This window comes from Phyllobates terribilis, unplaced genomic scaffold (assembly GCF_046119375.1).
Source record: "Phyllobates terribilis strain yellow unplaced genomic scaffold, ASM4611937v1 Scaffold_2__4_contigs__length_985480577, whole genome shotgun sequence".
NCBI classification, from domain to species: Eukaryota; Metazoa; Chordata; class Amphibia; order Anura; family Dendrobatidae; genus Phyllobates; species Phyllobates terribilis.
In genome coordinates, this window is record NW_027362762.1 from 679154095 (window position 1) to 679173161 (window position 19067).

A 19067-nucleotide genomic window follows, 5' to 3' on the forward strand; every position below is an offset into this window, starting at 1 on the left:
TCTTACAGCTGACACTCCTGGGGTCAAGACGACATCAGCTGCATGATCAGGTCAGCTAATCACGCTGCTGACATCATACGTTACCAAGGAGGTTGTCGGCTTGTAAAGTAAGTGCTCCAATGGAGTCCAAGAAATAGGAGTGTTATTGCTGGTGAAAAAAAGAGGGCTTGAGGGGACAGTATGAGGGGGTGTGAGAAGACAGTCTGAGGGAGAAGTGTGAGGGGACAGTATGGGGGGAAAATTGTGAGGAGGCTGTATGGGGGAATAATGTGAGAAGACAGTATGTGTGAGAAATGTGTGAGTGGACAGTATGGTGGGGAAAAGTGTGAGAAGACTATAGGGCAAAGTATAGGGACAGTATGGTGTGAAATATGTGAAGGGACAGTATGGAAAGAAAAGTGTGAGGAGACAGTATAGGAGGAATTGTGAGCGTAAAGTATGAGGGGAGAAATGTGTGAGGGGACAGTATTAAGCATAATAATGTGAGGAGACAATATAGAGGGAAGAGTGAGAGGACAATATGGAAGTAAAGTGTGAAAGAACATTATGGGTGGAATAGTATGAGGCGACACTACCTGAGAAAAAGTGTGAGGAGACAGTATGGGGGAAAATGTATGAGGGGTCAATTTGAGAATTAATCGATAAGAAGCCAGTATGGGGGAGAAATGTGTGAAGGGACAGTATGGGGGAGAGAAGCATGAGGAAACAGTATGGAGAGAAAAGTGTGGGGCAACAGTATAACGAGAAAGTGTGAGGGGACAGTATTGGGGTAGAAAAGTGTGTAAGAGTACAGTATAGAAATTGGGTAATGTGGAGAGAGGTCAGCATTAGAGGGACAGTGTGAGGGCACAGTACAGATGGGACAATATGCAGGGGGTGAATGTGAGGAAACAGTATGGGGAGGAGTGTGAGGGGACAATATGGGAAAAGTGTAAGGGGACAGTAAGGGGGAATTTTAAGTATGGGGAGAGTGAGAGAACAGTATGGAGGGAAAGTTTGAGGGGACAGTATGGTGGGAATAGTGTGAGGAAACAGTATGAGGATAATAGTGTGAGGGGATTGTATGAGGGGAGACATGTGTGAGAGTACTCTATGGGGGGAAAAGTATATACAGTAGACTGGGTAGTGAGGAGGGAAGAATAGAGAGGGGCAATATTGGAGAGAAAGTGTGAGGGCACAGTATGGAGGGGATTGTAAGGAGAGTGCACAGTATAAAGACTTAGCAGTATAGGTGGGACACAGTGGAATTGGATAGTGTGAAGATGGGGCCAAGTATGGAAAGAAGAGGACAGTGTGGAGGCCATGTATCATAAAAGATTTTGTGTGGGGGTCATATCTAGTGCAGGAAGCAAAGTAAAAGGCAAATTTTCAGGGGGACAATATGGACAGACATTTTTATTCAGAAGCAATATAATGACACTGTTATTTTTATGGGTACAGTGTCAAAATGTGCTATAGAAGATCGGACAAGAGAGAAGTCTGCAGAAGCCAGCTGCGGATTTAAAATGTATTATGGTGTCTGGACAAGATGGACAATAAAAGAAAGAGAACAACTTCAATCAGAGAACTTGTCATCTATGAGGTACCTGGACATAAGTGTCTATTTGTGATACTGACTATGTCTCATTAGTACTATGGTTCTTGTAAAGTCCGCAGTCTGATGATGGCTGTTTACAATAGTAAGGAGATACTGAGAGTTGTTGTTAAGGACATACTGGGAGCTATAGGTTCATGCAATACAATTGCATATGGAGCTATTTTGACAATTGTATTACTGTACTGTTTGTGTTTTGTATTCATGTACTATTTATGGTTCTGGTGATGTAATCATTTACTATTTGTGGTTCTGTTGATGCATTTCTGACTGTTGGTGGTTCTGGGGATGTATTCATGTACTACTGGTGGTTCTGGTGATGTATTCATGTATTGTTATTGGCTCTGATCCTGTACACATGTTGCAATGTATAACTTGTCAGATAACCTGATACATGGCTATGTTAATAAAGTATTATGTAGCCTGACAAGTTAAGAATTACTACATCTGTAATTATGTTAGGAGCATTAATTATAAAACTCACACTGTAGCATGCCAAACCTTAACAGTGTGCAATATACTCACTGTCAGGATTCAACTCTGTTTGCCAATTCCAGAAGTCATCATATAACAGCTCCATTTTCATACTTACGGTCACGTGCCAATTAGCTTCTCTTTCAGTTTCTCTCAAAAAAACATTACCTGTAGTTTTTCACTGAACATTGAGAGAATTAGGAAGAGCAGCTATTTGACATGTGATTGTTAGTGTGTAAATCGGATATAAGCGGTTTCATGACTACTACTTAACCCCTTGTGGCAAGACGACTCACTTGGCTCTCCCGGAGGCAGACTCAGGACACACGTTCTCAGGTTGCCTTCCTGCTGGTTTATTATATGGCATAAACTCATGCAGGGTTCCACAGGAAAAATAAACAAGACCCCTCTGGGTTAAACGGGAAAACAAAACAAAATATAGCTCAGTCCATAGGTGAGCGGGTTCCGCCCGCTCTTGGTAGCACAAACTGCACAGGCAAAGTCCTTGTAAAAAGCTCTGCAGCTTCCACAACACTGTCTGGTGACTTCACTCACCAGACCACACTCCAGAGAAAAAAAAAAGGGACTGAGAGTTTACACATTGCTCAGCCACACCCTGAGGGTAGGTAGGGGGGAATGGCGTCCCGCCCTCTTTGTCATTCCCATAAAACTGCACACCCTTTAAAAGAGTAAACCCACCAGCATATAACATGCTGGCAGAAATAAAATATGTCTTAGTTCACACAGGAGAGCATCCTGAGTGACACATACCTCCCTTCACATATAAAACCAGTGACACTGTCACACCCTTAGCAACATTGGGTTTTTCCGTTTTCGCGTTTTCATTTTTTGCTCCCCTTCTTCCCAGAACCATAGCTTTTTTATTTTTTGGTCAATATGGCCATGTCAGGGCTTATTTTTTGCGGGACGAGTTGTACTTTTAAACGCCATCACTGGTTTTACCATATCATGTACTGGAAAATGGGAAAAAATTTCCAAGTGCGGTGAAATTGCAAAAAAAAAATGCAATTCCAAGGTGGTTTTATTTTTTTTACCACGTTCACTGAATGCTAAAACTGACCTGCAATTAAGATTCTCCAGGTCATTACGAGTTAAAACATGTATAGGTTCTTTTGTTATTTAAGCGATGAAAAAAAAATCCAAAGTTTGCTAAAAAAAAGAAAAATGGCGCCATTTTCTGAGACCTGTGGCGTCTCCAATTTTTGGGATTTGGGGCCGGGTGAGGGCTTATTTTTTGCGCGACGAGCTGATGTTTTTACTGATACCATTTTGGGGCAGATGTGATGTTTTGATTGCTCGTTATTGCATTTTATTGCAATGTTGCGATGACCAAAAAAATGTAATTCTGACGTTTAGAATTTTTTTACACTTTCTGCATGCTTCAATAGTCTCCATAGGAGACTAGAAGCAGCAGTTTTCTGATTGCTTCTACTGCATACAGGCGATGAGCGGATCATTATTGGTGTTGTGCTGTGAATACTCTTCTACATGAATGACTGAGTGGTAGAATGTATTCATAGCTTCAAAGTTCCCACTCTCTCCCCCTGAGATGTTTTAGGGCAGAAAGGAAAACTGATCAGTATGAAATAATTTTATACATAAGTGCATCCCTTGCCAGGTGAGCCTCATCTTCCAAGAAATACCAGGGTATGTAATATTTGTTATATATTCTGTTGCTTAAATTTTGTTGTGTCCTATAATCTCGTGGGTCTTACTGTCCAAAAACATGGTAAATGATGGTTACATGTTCTAAAAAGGATGCATGTAGAAGTATTAATTTTACTCACCCAGTTTCACAAGCATATGTTATACGATTCCCATATAAGGATGAAGCAGAAAGAATTCTTCCATTAGACACAGTTTCCGGTTCTACACATGTTATTGCTGTGTGGACATAAAAGCAAAAGCAATTTCATAATTTTTCTAGAGCACATTTTTATACTGATTAAACTGTATTTGTGTAAGAAATTATGCACATGACAGACTTATTGAGTAAAGAGATATTCTTACATAGTGAGTCAAAATGCATGTACAATACATCTTATACAGTGGCTCACCACATGTCGCATAGGATGATTTAAAGGAATGCAATATGCACAGTGACATTGTGCTCGCTTGCAGGCTATGATGGGAAGTGACGAGCTGGCAAGAAAGCACAGATCTTAACTAGTGTTGAGCGAGCACTAAAATGCTCGGGTGCTCGAAGCTCGGGCCGAGCTCGCCGTGATACTCGGGTGCTCGACCCGAGCAACGAGCCCAATGTTAGTCTATGGGAGACTCGAGCATTTTTGCGGTGGCACCCCCGGCAGTCTTTTAAAAGCCTAACAAGTGCCCAAAACGATAGTGACAGTGCTCAAATGACATGGGGACAGCATGGGGATCGCCCCAGGAAGCATTTCTGGCCCCCAGGTCACTGCTGTCAACAACGTGGTCAGAGGTATTAAGCCACTTTTACAGGCTCACAATAAAACGTTCAAAAACGAAAGTGAAACTTTTTTCCTGTGAAATATGTTAAGGAACATCCTTTCCAGGGTAAAGACTTGTGTAGAAGTTAAAATAAATGACCAAAAACAAAAATACTCCTCCACACCTTCGGCTATGTTCACAAGTAGCATTTTTTATGCGTTTTTGCACTTTTGTATTGCTTTCAACTATGACAAATGCATTCACCGTGAAATGTCATTTTAACATTTTACAACCTTATCTGGCCATGTGCTGTGTGACACATGCATAAAGTGCTGAAAAGACATGGAAGCAGCATGGGGAAGACCCCTGGAAGCATCTCTGACTCCCAGGTCACTGTCTAAAAGTGTGCCCATCATAAGTGATCCTTACCGCATCAGAAGATGCAGACTTGCAACTATCCCCATGCAAGTTCTAGTCCCAGGGCAGTGTTCAATTGTACCTCCCCCATTCCTTGCAATACAAGCTCAAGTATGCAGCCTACCACCCACCCACCCCCAGGCTGCAATACCATACTGCTTGCTTGAACTTGAAATTGGGCCTTTTAGGCATGTGGAGGCGGAATCAGGCCACCATGTCATGGCTGTGTTGGCGGCCTGGAATCCATACTCAGTCCCCAGCCGCCCGGCGGCCGGGTGTTCATACTCGGTCCCCAGCTGCCCTGTGGCTGGGTGTCCACACACGGTTCCCAGCCGCCTGGGGGCAGCTGGGTGTCCATAAACGGTCCCCAGCCGCCCCTATTTCTCCTTGGAACATCCCCCCACACACTTTTCTTAGCCCGGCCTGCTTTAGGCAGCATTGGACGAGCCCACCAGAGAACCAGACTCCTCCGGTGGGCCCTGACTTCTCCATCGGTGGAGTTGAGAGTGCCAAGGTGAGGAGCATGATGATGATGACAGAAGTTAGCATCTGCTATGTTTTCTTTTAATGCAAGTGTAAGTGTGCAGCCTGCCACCCACCCACCCCCAGACTGCAATTCCATACTGCTAGCTTGCACTTGAAATGGGGCCTTTTAGTTGGAGGAGGCCGAAGCTGGACACTACCTCATGGCTGCTTCGGCAGCGAGGTATCCATACTTAGTCCCCAGCCGCCCATATTTGTCCTGGTGTGCCTTATACATAAGATTAAGCGCGTATACCAAAACATTACCTGTGCCCTCCCCAGTGCATTTAGTGGGAAGGAGAGCCTATTCCACTGTAGTGTGTGCATGCCAAACCCCTGTTCATGGTACATGTGAAGATGCCTCCCACCTTGCACCTGTCATTGCAGACTTGCAACTATCCCCATTCAAGTCCTTGTACCAGGGCAGTGTTCAATTGTACCTCTCCCATTCCTTGCAATGCAAGCGCAAGTATGCAGCCTGCCACCCACCCACCCCCAGGCTGCAATACCATACTGCTTGCTTGCTTGCACTTTAAATTGGGCCTTTTAGGCATGTGGAGGCGGAATCTGGCCACCACGCCATGGCTGTGTCGGCGGCCTGGTATCCATACTCAGTCCCCAGCCGCCTGGTGGCCGGGTGTCCCCGCTTGCTCCCCAGCCTCCAGGGGGTGGCCGGGTGTCCATACTCGGTCCCCAGCCACCCCTATTTGTCCCGGTAACCTTTCCCACACTTTTCTTAGCCTGGCCTGCATTAGGGCAGCATTGGCCGAGCCCACCGGACTATCAGACTCCTCCGGTGGGCCCTGGCTTCTCCATCAGGGGAGTTGAGAGTGCCAAGGTGAGGAGCATGATGAGGATGATAGAAGTTAGCATCTGCTTTGTTTTGTTGTAATGCAAGCGCATGTGTGTCACCCTGCCTGGATGCCACAAGTGTAATTAAAGCTGTGTCTGAGAGCAAGGGGGAGGTTCTCTGGTTAGGGGAACATTAGCATGCAATGCCTCCTGTCTCAGGCCAGTAGGGGGAGCAGGCTGCCCCTATAAAAGCTGGTACTGGGGACAGGGTTAGGGAGAACTGGATTGCCTGTCTCAGCTTTGAGACGTGTCCCAGAGTGGAGCAGGGACAGAAAGTTGATTGCACCTAAGAGGAAGTGTGGCAGTAGGAGAGAGCCACAAGCCAGAGACAAGAGGCGAAGAGAGCCTGTCTTGGCAGAGAAAAGACTTCATTTTACCAGACTTTGGTGTCTGAGGCTGGAAGGATTCCACATCCCCCAGCAGAGAACCAGTTCGCAAGGGACTGTACATTCCTTGGCCTAAGAAGCCTGGAGGCCCTGCCACAACCGAAGGGACCAGTAAAGCCGTACAAGGCTGGGAGCAGAAAGGAACCCACGTCGCAGGCCATACAGGCGAGAGTACACGGAAAGCTCTGAAACGTGGGCTGTTATCCTATCAGGAGGAGATAGCCAGAAGGAGCGCAGAAAGCACGGTAGGCCTACACCCTCACCCTGGCCAGGGCCAATTTCCCCGTTGCTCTCAGACATCCAGGTCCCCTCCTAGCTGGGACTGTTTGTGGGTCAGTTTACCTGTTTAGTAAAGACCCTGGACTGCAGCCTGTTGTCTGTGTGCTCCTTGCTCCTCCAGCACTGTCATCGCTGGGACTCTCACTACCATCACTCCCACCATCCACTATACTGCCCTGGGGCCGCACTCTTCCCGTGGGGAGTCACACTACCCTAGCTGCACACCTCATCAGCCCCAGCGGTCTGCATGCAGCGGCGGTTCTTAATAACCGCAATGCACGGGTGGCGTAGTCGGACATAATCAATATAACGGACTACCACTGGCCTGACCACCCTGAGCCACGGAACCGGGTTGCCACTACTACTCCCATCGTTTCCCTAATTGCCCGGATCCGAGTGCCCCACGGCCCAGGGGGCGAGTCAGCTTTGGCGTAGTCGGCAGGATTTCGTGCCCGCAACCACCGGGTACTGCGTGCCTGAAAAATACTGTTGTAAACTTACCTGTGGAGAAGTTTCCCGCCATCAGACGCCATCTCGGACCGTTTCCCGCCGTCCGGAGTCGTTTCCCGCCATCCGGAGCCGATTCCCGCCATCAGACGCCATCTTGGACCGTTTCCCGCCGTCTTCTGCCGTCTTCCCGCCATCGGACGCCATCTTCAGGACGCCGCGCGGGAAGAAGAGGGGCGTGGACGTCAAAACCGCGCGAGATCCGAAGCTCCGCCCCACGCACCGATGCTGCGCAAGGTCCTGGAAGGGAGAGAGAGCGACGCTGACGTCATCGGAGTGCGACGCCAGGTCCTCGTCCAGAGCAGCAGCGGAGCCGCGGCCTACAGAAGAGGATCGTCGGAAGGTAGGCCGCACTTCACTAGGGGGGGAGGAAGATGTCGGACACAGAGGCGCCCACTACCACCAACGCAGCTGCAGCAGCGGTGATGCCCTTTTCCTTGCCCTACATCCCTGGAGCGGCCTGGCTGCCCAAATACTCAGGGGAGCCCCATGCCTTAACTGACTTCAAGGAAAGACTGTATAGTTTGTTCCAAGTTTACCCCCTGACAGAGGAACAGAAGGTCAGCATATTGACAGGGCAGTTAACTGGCGCAGCCCAAAGGGAGGTAAAATCATGGCCCACTGAGGAGAAAAGTACTGTGAAGGGTATTCTGGCCCGGCTGCGGGGTACCTTTGATACACGTACCTCCGCTGAGATTAAAATGAGGTTCTATGGGTGTAAGCAGCGGGCACAGGACAGCATCAGAGACTATGCCCTAAATCTGCAGGAAGCCTTGAGGGCTATTCAACAAACTGACCCTGGCAGTGTGCAGGAAACCGATAAGCTGCTAACAGAACAATTCATAGAGGGTCTGCTGTCTAGCGCCCACAGGGCCCAACTGCGCCTCATGTTCTTTCAGAACCCCGACCTGACCTTTGCCCAATTTAAGGACAGGGCCATAAGGGTGCTCCGTGAATCTGCAACCAGTGGCGCTATAAACCCCCGGCGCCCTGCTATCACCTACCACTAGGAGGCGGCGCCCTCCTCTATGGACTCCGTGGAGGCTGATGCACAGGCCCTGAACCAAGCCCCGTCGAAAGGCCTGCACCACCAAGTCCAGGAGCTGACCAGGAGCGTCGCGGCGTTGACCAGGACCGTCCAGGCGTTGCAAGTGGACCCGTCAAGACCCATCGAGCTGGCTTCAAGTCCGGAGGATGTCCCGTGGCGTCGACAGAGGAGGATCCCGTCGTTCCGAGGGAGGCCCACAGACCGCTACGCAGAGGATGGACAGCCCATTTGCCGTCGATGCAACCAGCCCGGACACATTTCCAGGTACTGTAATTTAAACGGGTCCAACCTGGGGCAGAGGGCCGACCCCCAGGCATAAGATCACCAGGCCCTTATAATTGGCGTGATAAGTACGTTGGGGGGCGCCCGGTTTTACCCGTGGTGCTGGACGGTATCCCCATGAGCGCCTTGCTGGATACTGGGTCGCAAGTAACCACAATCCCTTATGTACTTTTTAAGCAGTATTGGACTGATGCTGATATCACACGGTATCCAGACAGTAACTTGAGCATCATCGCCAGTAATGGCTTACCCGTGCCGCAGATGGGGTTCAAGGAGATGACCATTAAAATTGGTAAAGTTGAACTGCCGGCACAGGGAGTGATTATTGTGGACATTGACCGTCATGAAAGTCACCCTAAAATAACTGTGGGTACTAACATAATTGAAAATTGTCTTTCAGAGGTAATTGTAATTCTACAACAGGTGGCAGTGAATGCTAGTTCCAGCCAACAGAGAGTCCTCAACAAGGAGATAAAAGCCCTGATGAGACGGCAGCAGGTAGAACTGTCTGGTGGTGAGATCGGTAGCATAAGACTGAGTGACCCATTCCCCATTTCCATGCCTCCCAAAAGTGAAATGATGATCTGGTGTCGGACTGCAATCGGGTTGAGAGGTAGAGACTACCAAGCCATGGTAGAACCCGTGTACTCAGACAGCAGGCCCACCATTTTGACAGCCCGGGGGGTGGTTGATGTCCGTCATGGGAGGGTGCCCGTCCGCATCCTCAACATTGGGGAGAGGGAAGTACACTTACCCAGGTACGCTACACTCGCCAAACTGTTTGTCGTCGAACACCAAGCTATCAGGGCCGTGGAACCCTTGCCTCCATCTCCACAGGCGGAGGGTAATGGCTCCCAGAAACAAAAGGAGGACTGGTGCCAGAAACTCCACGTGGGTGCTGACTCCACTCCCCTGCACCAAAAACAAGGAGTCTACCGGGTGGTACGGGAGTACGAGAGAGTCTTTAGTAAGCACCCGCTAGACTTCGGCAGAGTAAAAGGGATAGAACACCACATCCCCACAGGGAGCCACCCACCAATAAAAGAGAGGCACAGACCTGTACCCCCTGCACATTATCAGAACGCAAAGGGTATGCTAAGGGAGATGAAAGAAGCTGGGGTCATTAGAGACAGCTGTAGCCCCTGGGCAGCCCCCTTGGTTCTGGTGAAAAAGAAAGACGGCACCATGAGACTGTGCGTGGACTATAGACAAATCAACCGTATCACCCACAAAGACGCATATCCGCTGCCTAGAATAGAAGAGTCTTTAGCCGCACTAAAATCTGCTAACTTCTTTTCTACTTTGGACCTTACTAGCGGGTACTGGCAGGTTCCTGTGGCAGAGGCTGACAAGGAGAAGACCGCCTTCACCACCCCGATGGGACTGAGCGAATTCAACTGTATGCCTTTCGGGCTCTGCAACGCACCAGGGACCTTCCAGCGGCTGATGGAATGCTGTCTAGGGCACCGAAACTTCGAGACGGTCCTCCTTTACCTGGACGACGTGATCGTCTATTCGAAGACCTACGAGGACCATCTGAAGCACCTGGCCGAGGTGTTCGAAGCCCTGGCAGGCTATGGCCTGAAGGTGAAACCATTGAAGTGTCACCTGCTGAAACCAAAGGTCCAGTACCTAGGGCACGTGGTAAGCGCGGAAGGAGTGGCCCCCGACCCTGACAAGGTCACGGCAATTAAGAGCTGGCCAAGCCCCTCGAACATCAAAGAGGTGAGACAGTTTCTCGGGTTGGTAGGCTACTACCGAAGGTTCATCCCCGGGTTCACTAAGATGGCAGCTCCTATGCAGGACCTCCTGATCGGACAATCTAAGTCCCGAAGTCAATAGCCACCCTTCAAGTGGGATAAACCGGAAGAGGAGTCCTTCCGCCAGCTAAAGTTGGCCCTCACTGGGGATGAGATCCTGGCCTACCCTGATTACGGCCAGCCTTTCATTCTCCACACAGATGCCAGTAATGTGGGACTGGGAGCCGTACTGTCCCAAAACCAACAGGGCAGAGAACGGGTGATCGCATACGCCAGCCGGAAGCTGAGGCCCACCGAGAGGAACCCGGAGAATTACAGCTCCTTCAAGCTAGAATTCTTGGCGGTGGTGTGGGCCGTGACGGAACGCTTCAAGCATTACCTGGCCTCTGCAAAGTTCACCGTGTACATGGACAACAACCCGTTGACACACCTGGACAATGCAAGACTGGGTGCCCTGGAACAGCGGTGGATGGCCCGTCTCTCCAACTATGACTTCGTGATCAAGTACCGGGCAGGCAAAACCAACGCCAACGCGGATGCCCTATCAAGAATGCCTCACTTACCTGAAGGTGACGAAGACCCAGAAGAGCTGGAAGAGGTAGAACTCCCCGCGTTTCACCGGTATGGAGCCGCTCAACACTCTCACCGCGTGAAGGAGTTGGATCTAACAACTGTGATGATGAATCCCCTACCTCACCACAGCTGGGCCGAGACCCAAGATAGTGACCCTGCAGTCCGCCTGGTGAAAGATCTGCTGACCCGGGAAGACGCCCGCCTAGATCCAGATGCCCCAGAGGAAGCCAAGCAGCTATGGAAGGAGAAGAGTAAGCTGTTCCTCTACGAAGGCAAGTTGTGCAGAAGGATTGTTAACCACCGGACGCACGAGCTGACCTGGCAAGTCGTGGTCCCAAGACGAGATGCAGCTAATGTCCTGGGGGCTTACCATGACAGAGTGGGACACTTTGATTGGAAGAAACTGGAGTTCCTGCTAAGAGGAAGATTCTTTTGGGTCGGCATGAGAGGAGCTGTAGAAAAATGGTGCAGAGACTGTGGCCCTTGTCACCTGAGGAGGAAGGACCGCACCAGCCAGAAGACACCCTTGAGGCCCATCGTCATCACGCAGCCTCTTGAGCTGGTAGCTCTGGACCACGTCAAATTGGCTCCAAGCCGGTCCGGATACATCTATGCCCTGACAATCGTGGACCACTATTCCCGTTTTCTAGTGGTGGTCCCGGTAAAGGACTTGACAGGCCAAACAGCGGCCCGTGCCTTCCAGCAATACTTCTGCCGTCCACACGGGTATCCGGAACAGGTCCTGACAGACCAGGGTCCAGCGTTCAAGGCTGAAATCTTCCAGGAGTTCTGCAACCTCTATGGCTGTAAGAAAATACGGACAACGCCTTACCACCCCCAAACCAACGGGATGTGTGAGAAGATGAACAATATAGTCATTGATCTCCTGAAGACGTTGCCCCTGGAGGAACGCAGCCTGTGGCCAGAAAAATTGCCGGACCTGGTAGACATGTACAACAACATCCCAGTGAACGCTACAAACTGCACCCCGGCTTACCTGATGCGAGCGAGACCAGGAAAACTGCCCGTAGACCTGGAGATGGGAGTCCTAATACCTGAGGACACCTCCCCGGATGCGGACTGGGATACGGAAAGGCAACTGCAGTACAAGAAGGTACAGGAGAGTGTGGAGAAGAGCCTGGCCCAGGTGAGAGAGAAGCAAGAAAGACTCTTCAATCAACACGCCCCTGCTGGTCCCCTAGAACCTGGTGAGCAAGTCCTAAAGCGAAAAAGAAGGCTACATAAGTTGGACGACCAGTGGGAAAGGGAACCCTACACCGTACTGTAGTCTGACCACGACAACCCAAAGGTGTGCGTAATCACCAAGGACGGAGGAGAAACCACTAGTGTCGTCTCCAGAGACCATCTCAAAAGGTGCCCCGAGCAACTCCGTAGTGCAGAAGAGGATCAGAGTGACCTTGAACCCGCAGAGGACAAGGAAGAAATGATCAGCACCGTTCTCGGAGAGTTCCCTCAGTCCTGGACTCGCATAAATGATGCCATAGTGGTACCCGTCCTGCATTTCCTGCAACCGGCACAGCAACAACCAACACCAGAGCCGGAAGGTGAAGAGGAGCAAGCGGTTCCAGAGGCAGAAGAGCCTGTTCCAGCAGCCCAGGAGAGTCAACCCTCTGCTGACCGTGAGCCTGCCATGCCTGCGGTAAGCCAAAGAACACGCAGACAGCTGCCTGCCCTACCTGTACACCCAGCTGGTAGCTGTACCCCTAACGCTAGTGGGGAAAACCAGGTTGGTCCACCACCAGACAGTGGGCTACGTAGGTCAACCAGGAGCACAAAGGGACAGATACCCGCTCGCTGGAGAATATAGGGTGCACTAAATTGTAAATAACCTTGTTGCCAAATGTTGAATTGTTTGCAAAGTTACATGCATGTTTGGTAATACTCTGTTTCAGTTTCTTGCAGCTACCGTAAGGACTCAAAGGTTATGGACTTTTTATAACCGGGACCTTGTATGGACTGCATTCTGAGCCTAACCCAGGAATGAACTAAGACTGTGAAGGACTTGGGGTAGGACAGACCCCCACCTGGTTAAGGCTCCCGTTGTTTTGGTGATATGGACACCCGGTCACAGACCACACTGTGACCTTAAGAACTCAATTTGTGCGTCGTCTGTCTATTAATGTTTTATTGTTATGCATATTGTCTTTGTTTATTGTTTAGTCCCGGAGTACTAAATTTCACTAGGGGGGAATGTGTCACCCTGCCTGGATGCCACAAGTGTAATTAAAGCTGTGTCTGAGAGCAAGGGGGAGGTTCTCTGGTTAGGGGAACATTAGCATGCAATGCCTCCTGTCTCAGGCCAGTAGGGGGAGCAGGCTGCCCCTATAAAAGCTGGTACTGGGGACAGGGTTAGGGAGAACTGGATTGCCTGTCTCAGCTTTGAGACGTGTCCCAGAGTGGAGCAGGGACAGAAAGTTGATTGCACCTAAGAGGAAGTGTGGCAGTAGGAGAGAGCCACAAGCCAGAGACAAGAGGCGAAGAGAGCCTGTCTTGGCAGAGAAAAGACTTCATTTTACCAGACTTTGGTGTCTGAGGCTGGAAGGATTCCACATCCCCCAGCAGAGAACCAGTTCGCAAGGGACTGTACATTCCTTGGCCTAAGAAGCCTGGAGGCCCTGCCACAACCGAAGGGACCAGTAAAGCCGTACAAGGCTGGGAGCAGAAAGGAACCCACGTCGCAGGCCATACAGGCGAGAGTACACGGAAAGCTCTGAAACGTGGGCTGTTATCCTATCAGGAGGAGATAGCCAGAAGGAGCGCAGAAAGCACGGTAGGCCTACACCCTCACCCTGGCCAGGGCCAATTTCCCCGTTGCTCTCAGACATCCAGGTCCCCTCCTAGCTGGGACTGTTTGTGGGTCAGTTTACCTGTTTAGTAAAGACCCTGGACTGCAGCCTGTTGTCTGTGTGCTCCTTGCTCCTCCAGCACTGTCATCGCTGGGACTCTCACTACCATCACTCCCACCATCCACTATACTGCCCTGGGGCCGCACTCTTCCCGTGGGGAGTCACACTACCCTAGCTGCACACCTCATCAGCCCCAGCGGTCTGCATGCAGCGGCGGTTCTTAATAACCGCAATCCACGGGTGGCGTAGTCGGACATAATCAATATAACGGACTACCACTGGCCTGACCACCCTGAGCCACGGAACCGGGTTGCCTAATTGCCCGGATCCGAGTGCCCCACGGCCCAGGGGACGAGTCACATGTATGTAGTAGCGGCTAGGCCTGAGGTGGTCAGCGTTTTGGCGCATATCCTACCTCCTCCGAGGATTGCTGGATGTTTTCCTGCTACTATCCAAGTTCTATGACTCCCGTTAAAACAAAGCTTCAGGTGATAAATGATGGATGAGGTAGTGGCAAAGGAGAAAGAGCAGGAGGAACAGGGACCATTCACATCAATATCAGGCCAGTCAACCAGACATGTCTTGTAGGATATGTTTCTGTAACAAAAGGAGCCGTTCGGCTACACATTTATAGGGCATACAGTGAGTGCAATGCCTACCAAAAATTTCGAGCCACTCCAATGCCCCTTGGAAATGACATGGAGGTCAGAGGGCGTTAACTAAACCTTTTTTTCCATTTATAGCAACTGGGTCTCCCGTGCACTGTTGGCCTAAGCAGTGAATGGAAGGCTTTCCAAAAATTATGAGGAACTGCAATGCCCCTTACAAGAGCCATTTGTGGCACCCCAGGGGTCTGGTCACCACAGTAATAGAGATATTACGTCGGAGAGCAAGTGGGAGGTTTCCTGGTCAGGATCTCTTAAACATGCAACATCCTCCTGCCCCAATCCTGGGAGGGGAGAATTCTGCCCTTATAAACTGGATCTGGGGCGGGGTTGAGTGAGTCAGAGAACAGTCAGAGTCAGAGTGAGAGCAAGGGAAAGTAACAGCAAGGAGCTCTGTAGGAGCTAGGAGCTAAAGACCAGGGGCTGAAAGCTGAGCAGAGCTCGCCCTGGCAGAAGACAATAGGAACCGGACACAGGAGTCCGAAGCTGTGAGGACTTATATATCCAGCAGCAGAAACCAGCCGGCAGGGGATTTCAGGTCCTCTGGCCATAGAAGCCCGGAGGCTCAGTCACAAGCAAGGGACCAGCACCGCCGCCGTGGAGCGTAGGCTAACAGAAGACCCCAAGTCACCAGCCATACGGGTGAGCACTACACGGTACACTCAGGGACGTGGGCTACTTCTACCCGCTTACAGCAAGGTAGCCAGGAAGAGTGCAGACAGAAGGGGAGGCCTACAACTCCACCTGGCCAGGGGAACTCCTGCTTGCTCACAGACTGACCAGGCCTCTTATGCTAGCCAGTACTCCCGGGAGGGTCTACCTTATAATCATCAGTAAAGACCCTGAACTGCACTGCAGAGACTCTGAGTCATTCCTGCTGCGCTCGTGCACCATCACCCCCATCATCCACACTCACTGCCCTGAGGCTATACTCCTCCCGAGGGGAGTTATCCCATTCTATGCTGCGCACACAACACCAGCCTCAGCGGTCTCCTCGCAGCGGTGGTACTGCCTGACCGCAATCCACGGGTGGCGCAGTCGGATAATTAACCTCAAAACCTAAGAAAAACAGCTACAGGTTTGACCAGCCTGAGCAACGGGACCGGGTCACCGCCACGGAGACTACAGACCCCAGAGACCCGGCATCGGGTATCCCACACACGTGTACACACGGCCCAGCGGGCGCGTCACATGCAGTACAGCATATTACAAACATAAGTCCCATTATTGGGGAGTGGGTGTCCCATAGTATTTGCTTATGCCTTGCAAGCAAAAGCTGATAAAAATTAGGACGGAGCAACTTGCAATGCCCCTTACAAGAGACATGCAGTACAGCATATTACAAACATAAGTCCCATTATTGGGGAGTGGGTGTCCCATGGCATTTGCTTATGCTTTCCAAGCAAAAGCTGTCAAAAATTAGGACGGAGCAACTTGAAATGCCCCTTACAAGAGCCATGCAGTACAGCATATTACAAACATAAGTCCCATTATTGGGGAGTGGGTGTCCCATAGTATTTGCTTATGCCTTGCAAGCAAAAGCTGCCAAAAATTAGGACGGAGCAACTTGCAATGCCCCTTACAAGAGCCATGCAGTACAGCATATTACAAACATAAGTGTCATTATTGGGGAGTGGGTATCCCATGGTATTTGCCTATGCTTTCCAAGCAAAAGCTGCCAAAAATTAGGACGGAGCAACTTGCAATGCCCCTTACAAGAGACATGCAGTACAGCATATTACAAACATAAGTCCCATTATTGGGGAGTGGGTGTCCCATGGTATTTGCTTATTCTTTCCCAGCAAAAGCTGCCAAAAATTAGGACGGAGCAACTTGCAATGCCCCTTACAAGAGCCATGCAGTACAGCATATTACAAACATAAGTCCCATTATTGGGGAGTGGGTGTCCCATGGTATTTGCTTATGCTTTCCCAGCAAAAGATGCCAAAAATTAGGATGGAGCAACTTGCAATGCCCCGTACAAGAGCCATGCAGTACAGCATATTACAAACATAAGTCCCATTATTGGGGAGTGGGTGTCCCATGGTATTTGCTTATGCTTTCCCAGCAAAAGCTGCCAAAAATTAGGACGGAGCAACTTGCAATGCCCCTTACAAGAGCCATGCAGTACAGAATATTACAAACATAAGTCCCATTATTTGGGAGTGGGTGTCCCATGGTATTTGTTTATGCTTTCCCAGCAAAAGCTGCCAAAAATTAGGATGGAGCAACTTGCAATGCCCCTTACAAGAGCCATGCAGTACAGCATATTACAAACATAAGTCCCATTATTGGGGAGTGGGTGTCCCATAGTATTTGCTTATGCCTTGCAAGCAAAAGCTGCCAAAAATTAGGACGGAGCAACTTGCAATGCCCCTTACAAGAGCCATGGAGTACAGCATATTACAAACATAAGTCCCATTATTGGGGAGTGGGTATCCCATGGTATTTGCCTATGCTTTCCAAGCAAAAGCTGCCAAAAATTAGGACGGAGCAACTTGCAATGCCCCTTACAAGAGCCATGCAGTACAGCATATTACAAACATAAGTCCCATTATTGGGGAGTAGGTGTCCCATAGTATTTGCTTATGCCTTGCAAGCAAAAGCTGCCAAAAATTAGGACGGAGCAACTTGCAATGCCCCTTACAAGAGCCATGCAGTACAGCATATTACAAACATAAGTCCCATTATTGGGGAGTGGGTGTCCCATGGTATTTGCTTATGTTTTCCAAGCAAAAGCTGCCAAAAATTAGGACGAAGCAACTTGCAATGCCCCTTACAACAGCCATGCAGTACAGCATATTACAAACATAAGTCCCATTATTGGGGAGTGGGTGTCCCATGGTATTTGCTTATGCTTTCCCAGCAAAAGCTGCCAAAAATTAGGATGGAGCAACTTGCAATGCCCCTTACAAGAGCCATGCAGTACAGCATATTACAAACATAAGTCCCATTATTGGGGAGTGGATGTCCCATAGTATTTGCTTATGCCTTGCAAGCAAAAGCTGCCAAAAATTAGGACGGAGCAACTTGCAATGCCCCTTACAAGAGCCATGCAGTACAGCATATTACAAACATAAGTCCCATTATTGGGGAGTGGATGTCCCATGGTATTTGCTTATGCTTTCCCAGAAAAAGCTGCCAAAAATTAGGACGGAGCAACTTGCAATGCCCCTTACAAGAGCCATGCAGTACAGCATATTACAAACATAAGTCCCATTATTGGGGAGTGGGTGTCCCATAGTATTTGCTTATGCCTTGCAAGCAAAAGCTGCCAAAAATTAGGACAGAGCAACTTGCAATGCCCCTTACAAGAGCCATGCAGTACAGCATATTACAAACATAAGTCCCATTATTGGGGAGTGGGTATCCCATGGTATTTGCCTATGCTTTCCAAGCAAAAGCTGCCAAAAATTAGGACGGAGCAACTTGCAATGCCCCTTACAAGAGCCATGCAGTACAGCATATTACAAACATAAGTCCCATTATTGGGGAGTGGGTGTCCCATGGTATTTGCTTATGCTTTCCCAGCAAAAGCTGCCAAAAATTAGGACGGAGCAACTTGCAATGCCCCTTACAAGAGCCATGCAGTACAGCATATTACAAACATAAGTCCCATTATTGGGGAGTAGGTGTCCCATAGTATTTGCTTATGCCTTGCAAGCAAAAGCTGCCAAAAATTAGGACAGAGCAACTTGCAATGCCCCTTACAAGAGCCATGCAGTACAGAATATTAAAAACATAAGTCCCATTATTGGGGAGTGGGTGTCCCATGGCATTTGCTTATGCTTTCCAAGCAAAAGCTGCCAAAAATTAGGACAGAGCAACTTGCAATGCCCCTTACAAGAGCCATGCAGTACAGCATATTACAACCATAAGTCCCATTATTGGGGAGTGGGTGTCCCATGGTATTTGCTTATGCTTTCCCAGCAAAAGCTGCCAAAAATTAGGACGGAGCAACTTGCAATGCCCCTTACAAGAGCCATGCAGTACAGCATATTACAAACATAAGTCCCATTATTGGGGAGTGGGTGTCCCATAGTATTTGCTTATGCCTTGCAAGCAAAAGCTGCCAAAAATTAGGACGGAGCAACTTGCAATGCCCCTTACAAGAGCCATGCAGTACAGCATATTACAAACATAAGTCCCATTATTGGGGAGTGGATGTCCCATGGTATTTGCTTATGCTTTCCCAGAAAAAGCTGCCAAAAATTAGGACGGAGCAACTTGCAATGCCCCTTACAAGAGCCATGCAGTACAGCATATTACAAACATAAGTCCCATTATTGGGGAGTGGGTGTCCCATAGTATTTGCTTATGCCTTGCAAGCAAAAGCTGCCAAAAATTAGGACGGAGCAACTTGCAATGCCCCTTACAAGAGCCATGCAGTACAGCATATTACAAACATAAGTCC

General features: G+C 49.4%; 1 protein-coding gene across 4 annotated transcripts in view; it reads right to left on the reverse strand.

Moving 5' to 3' along the window:
* LOC141224049 (sushi, von Willebrand factor type A, EGF and pentraxin domain-containing protein 1-like) overlaps positions 1-19067 on the reverse strand; it is a 407381-nt gene that overhangs the window by 235948 nt on the left and 152366 nt on the right. For all 4 annotated transcript variants that reach the window (XM_073666874.1, XM_073666873.1, XM_073666876.1 and 1 more), the window contains one exon: positions 3877-3973. In XM_073666874.1, coding sequence (XP_073522975.1) covers positions 3877-3973 — 97 coding nt within the window. The remainder of the gene's footprint in view (positions 1-3876; positions 3974-19067) is intronic.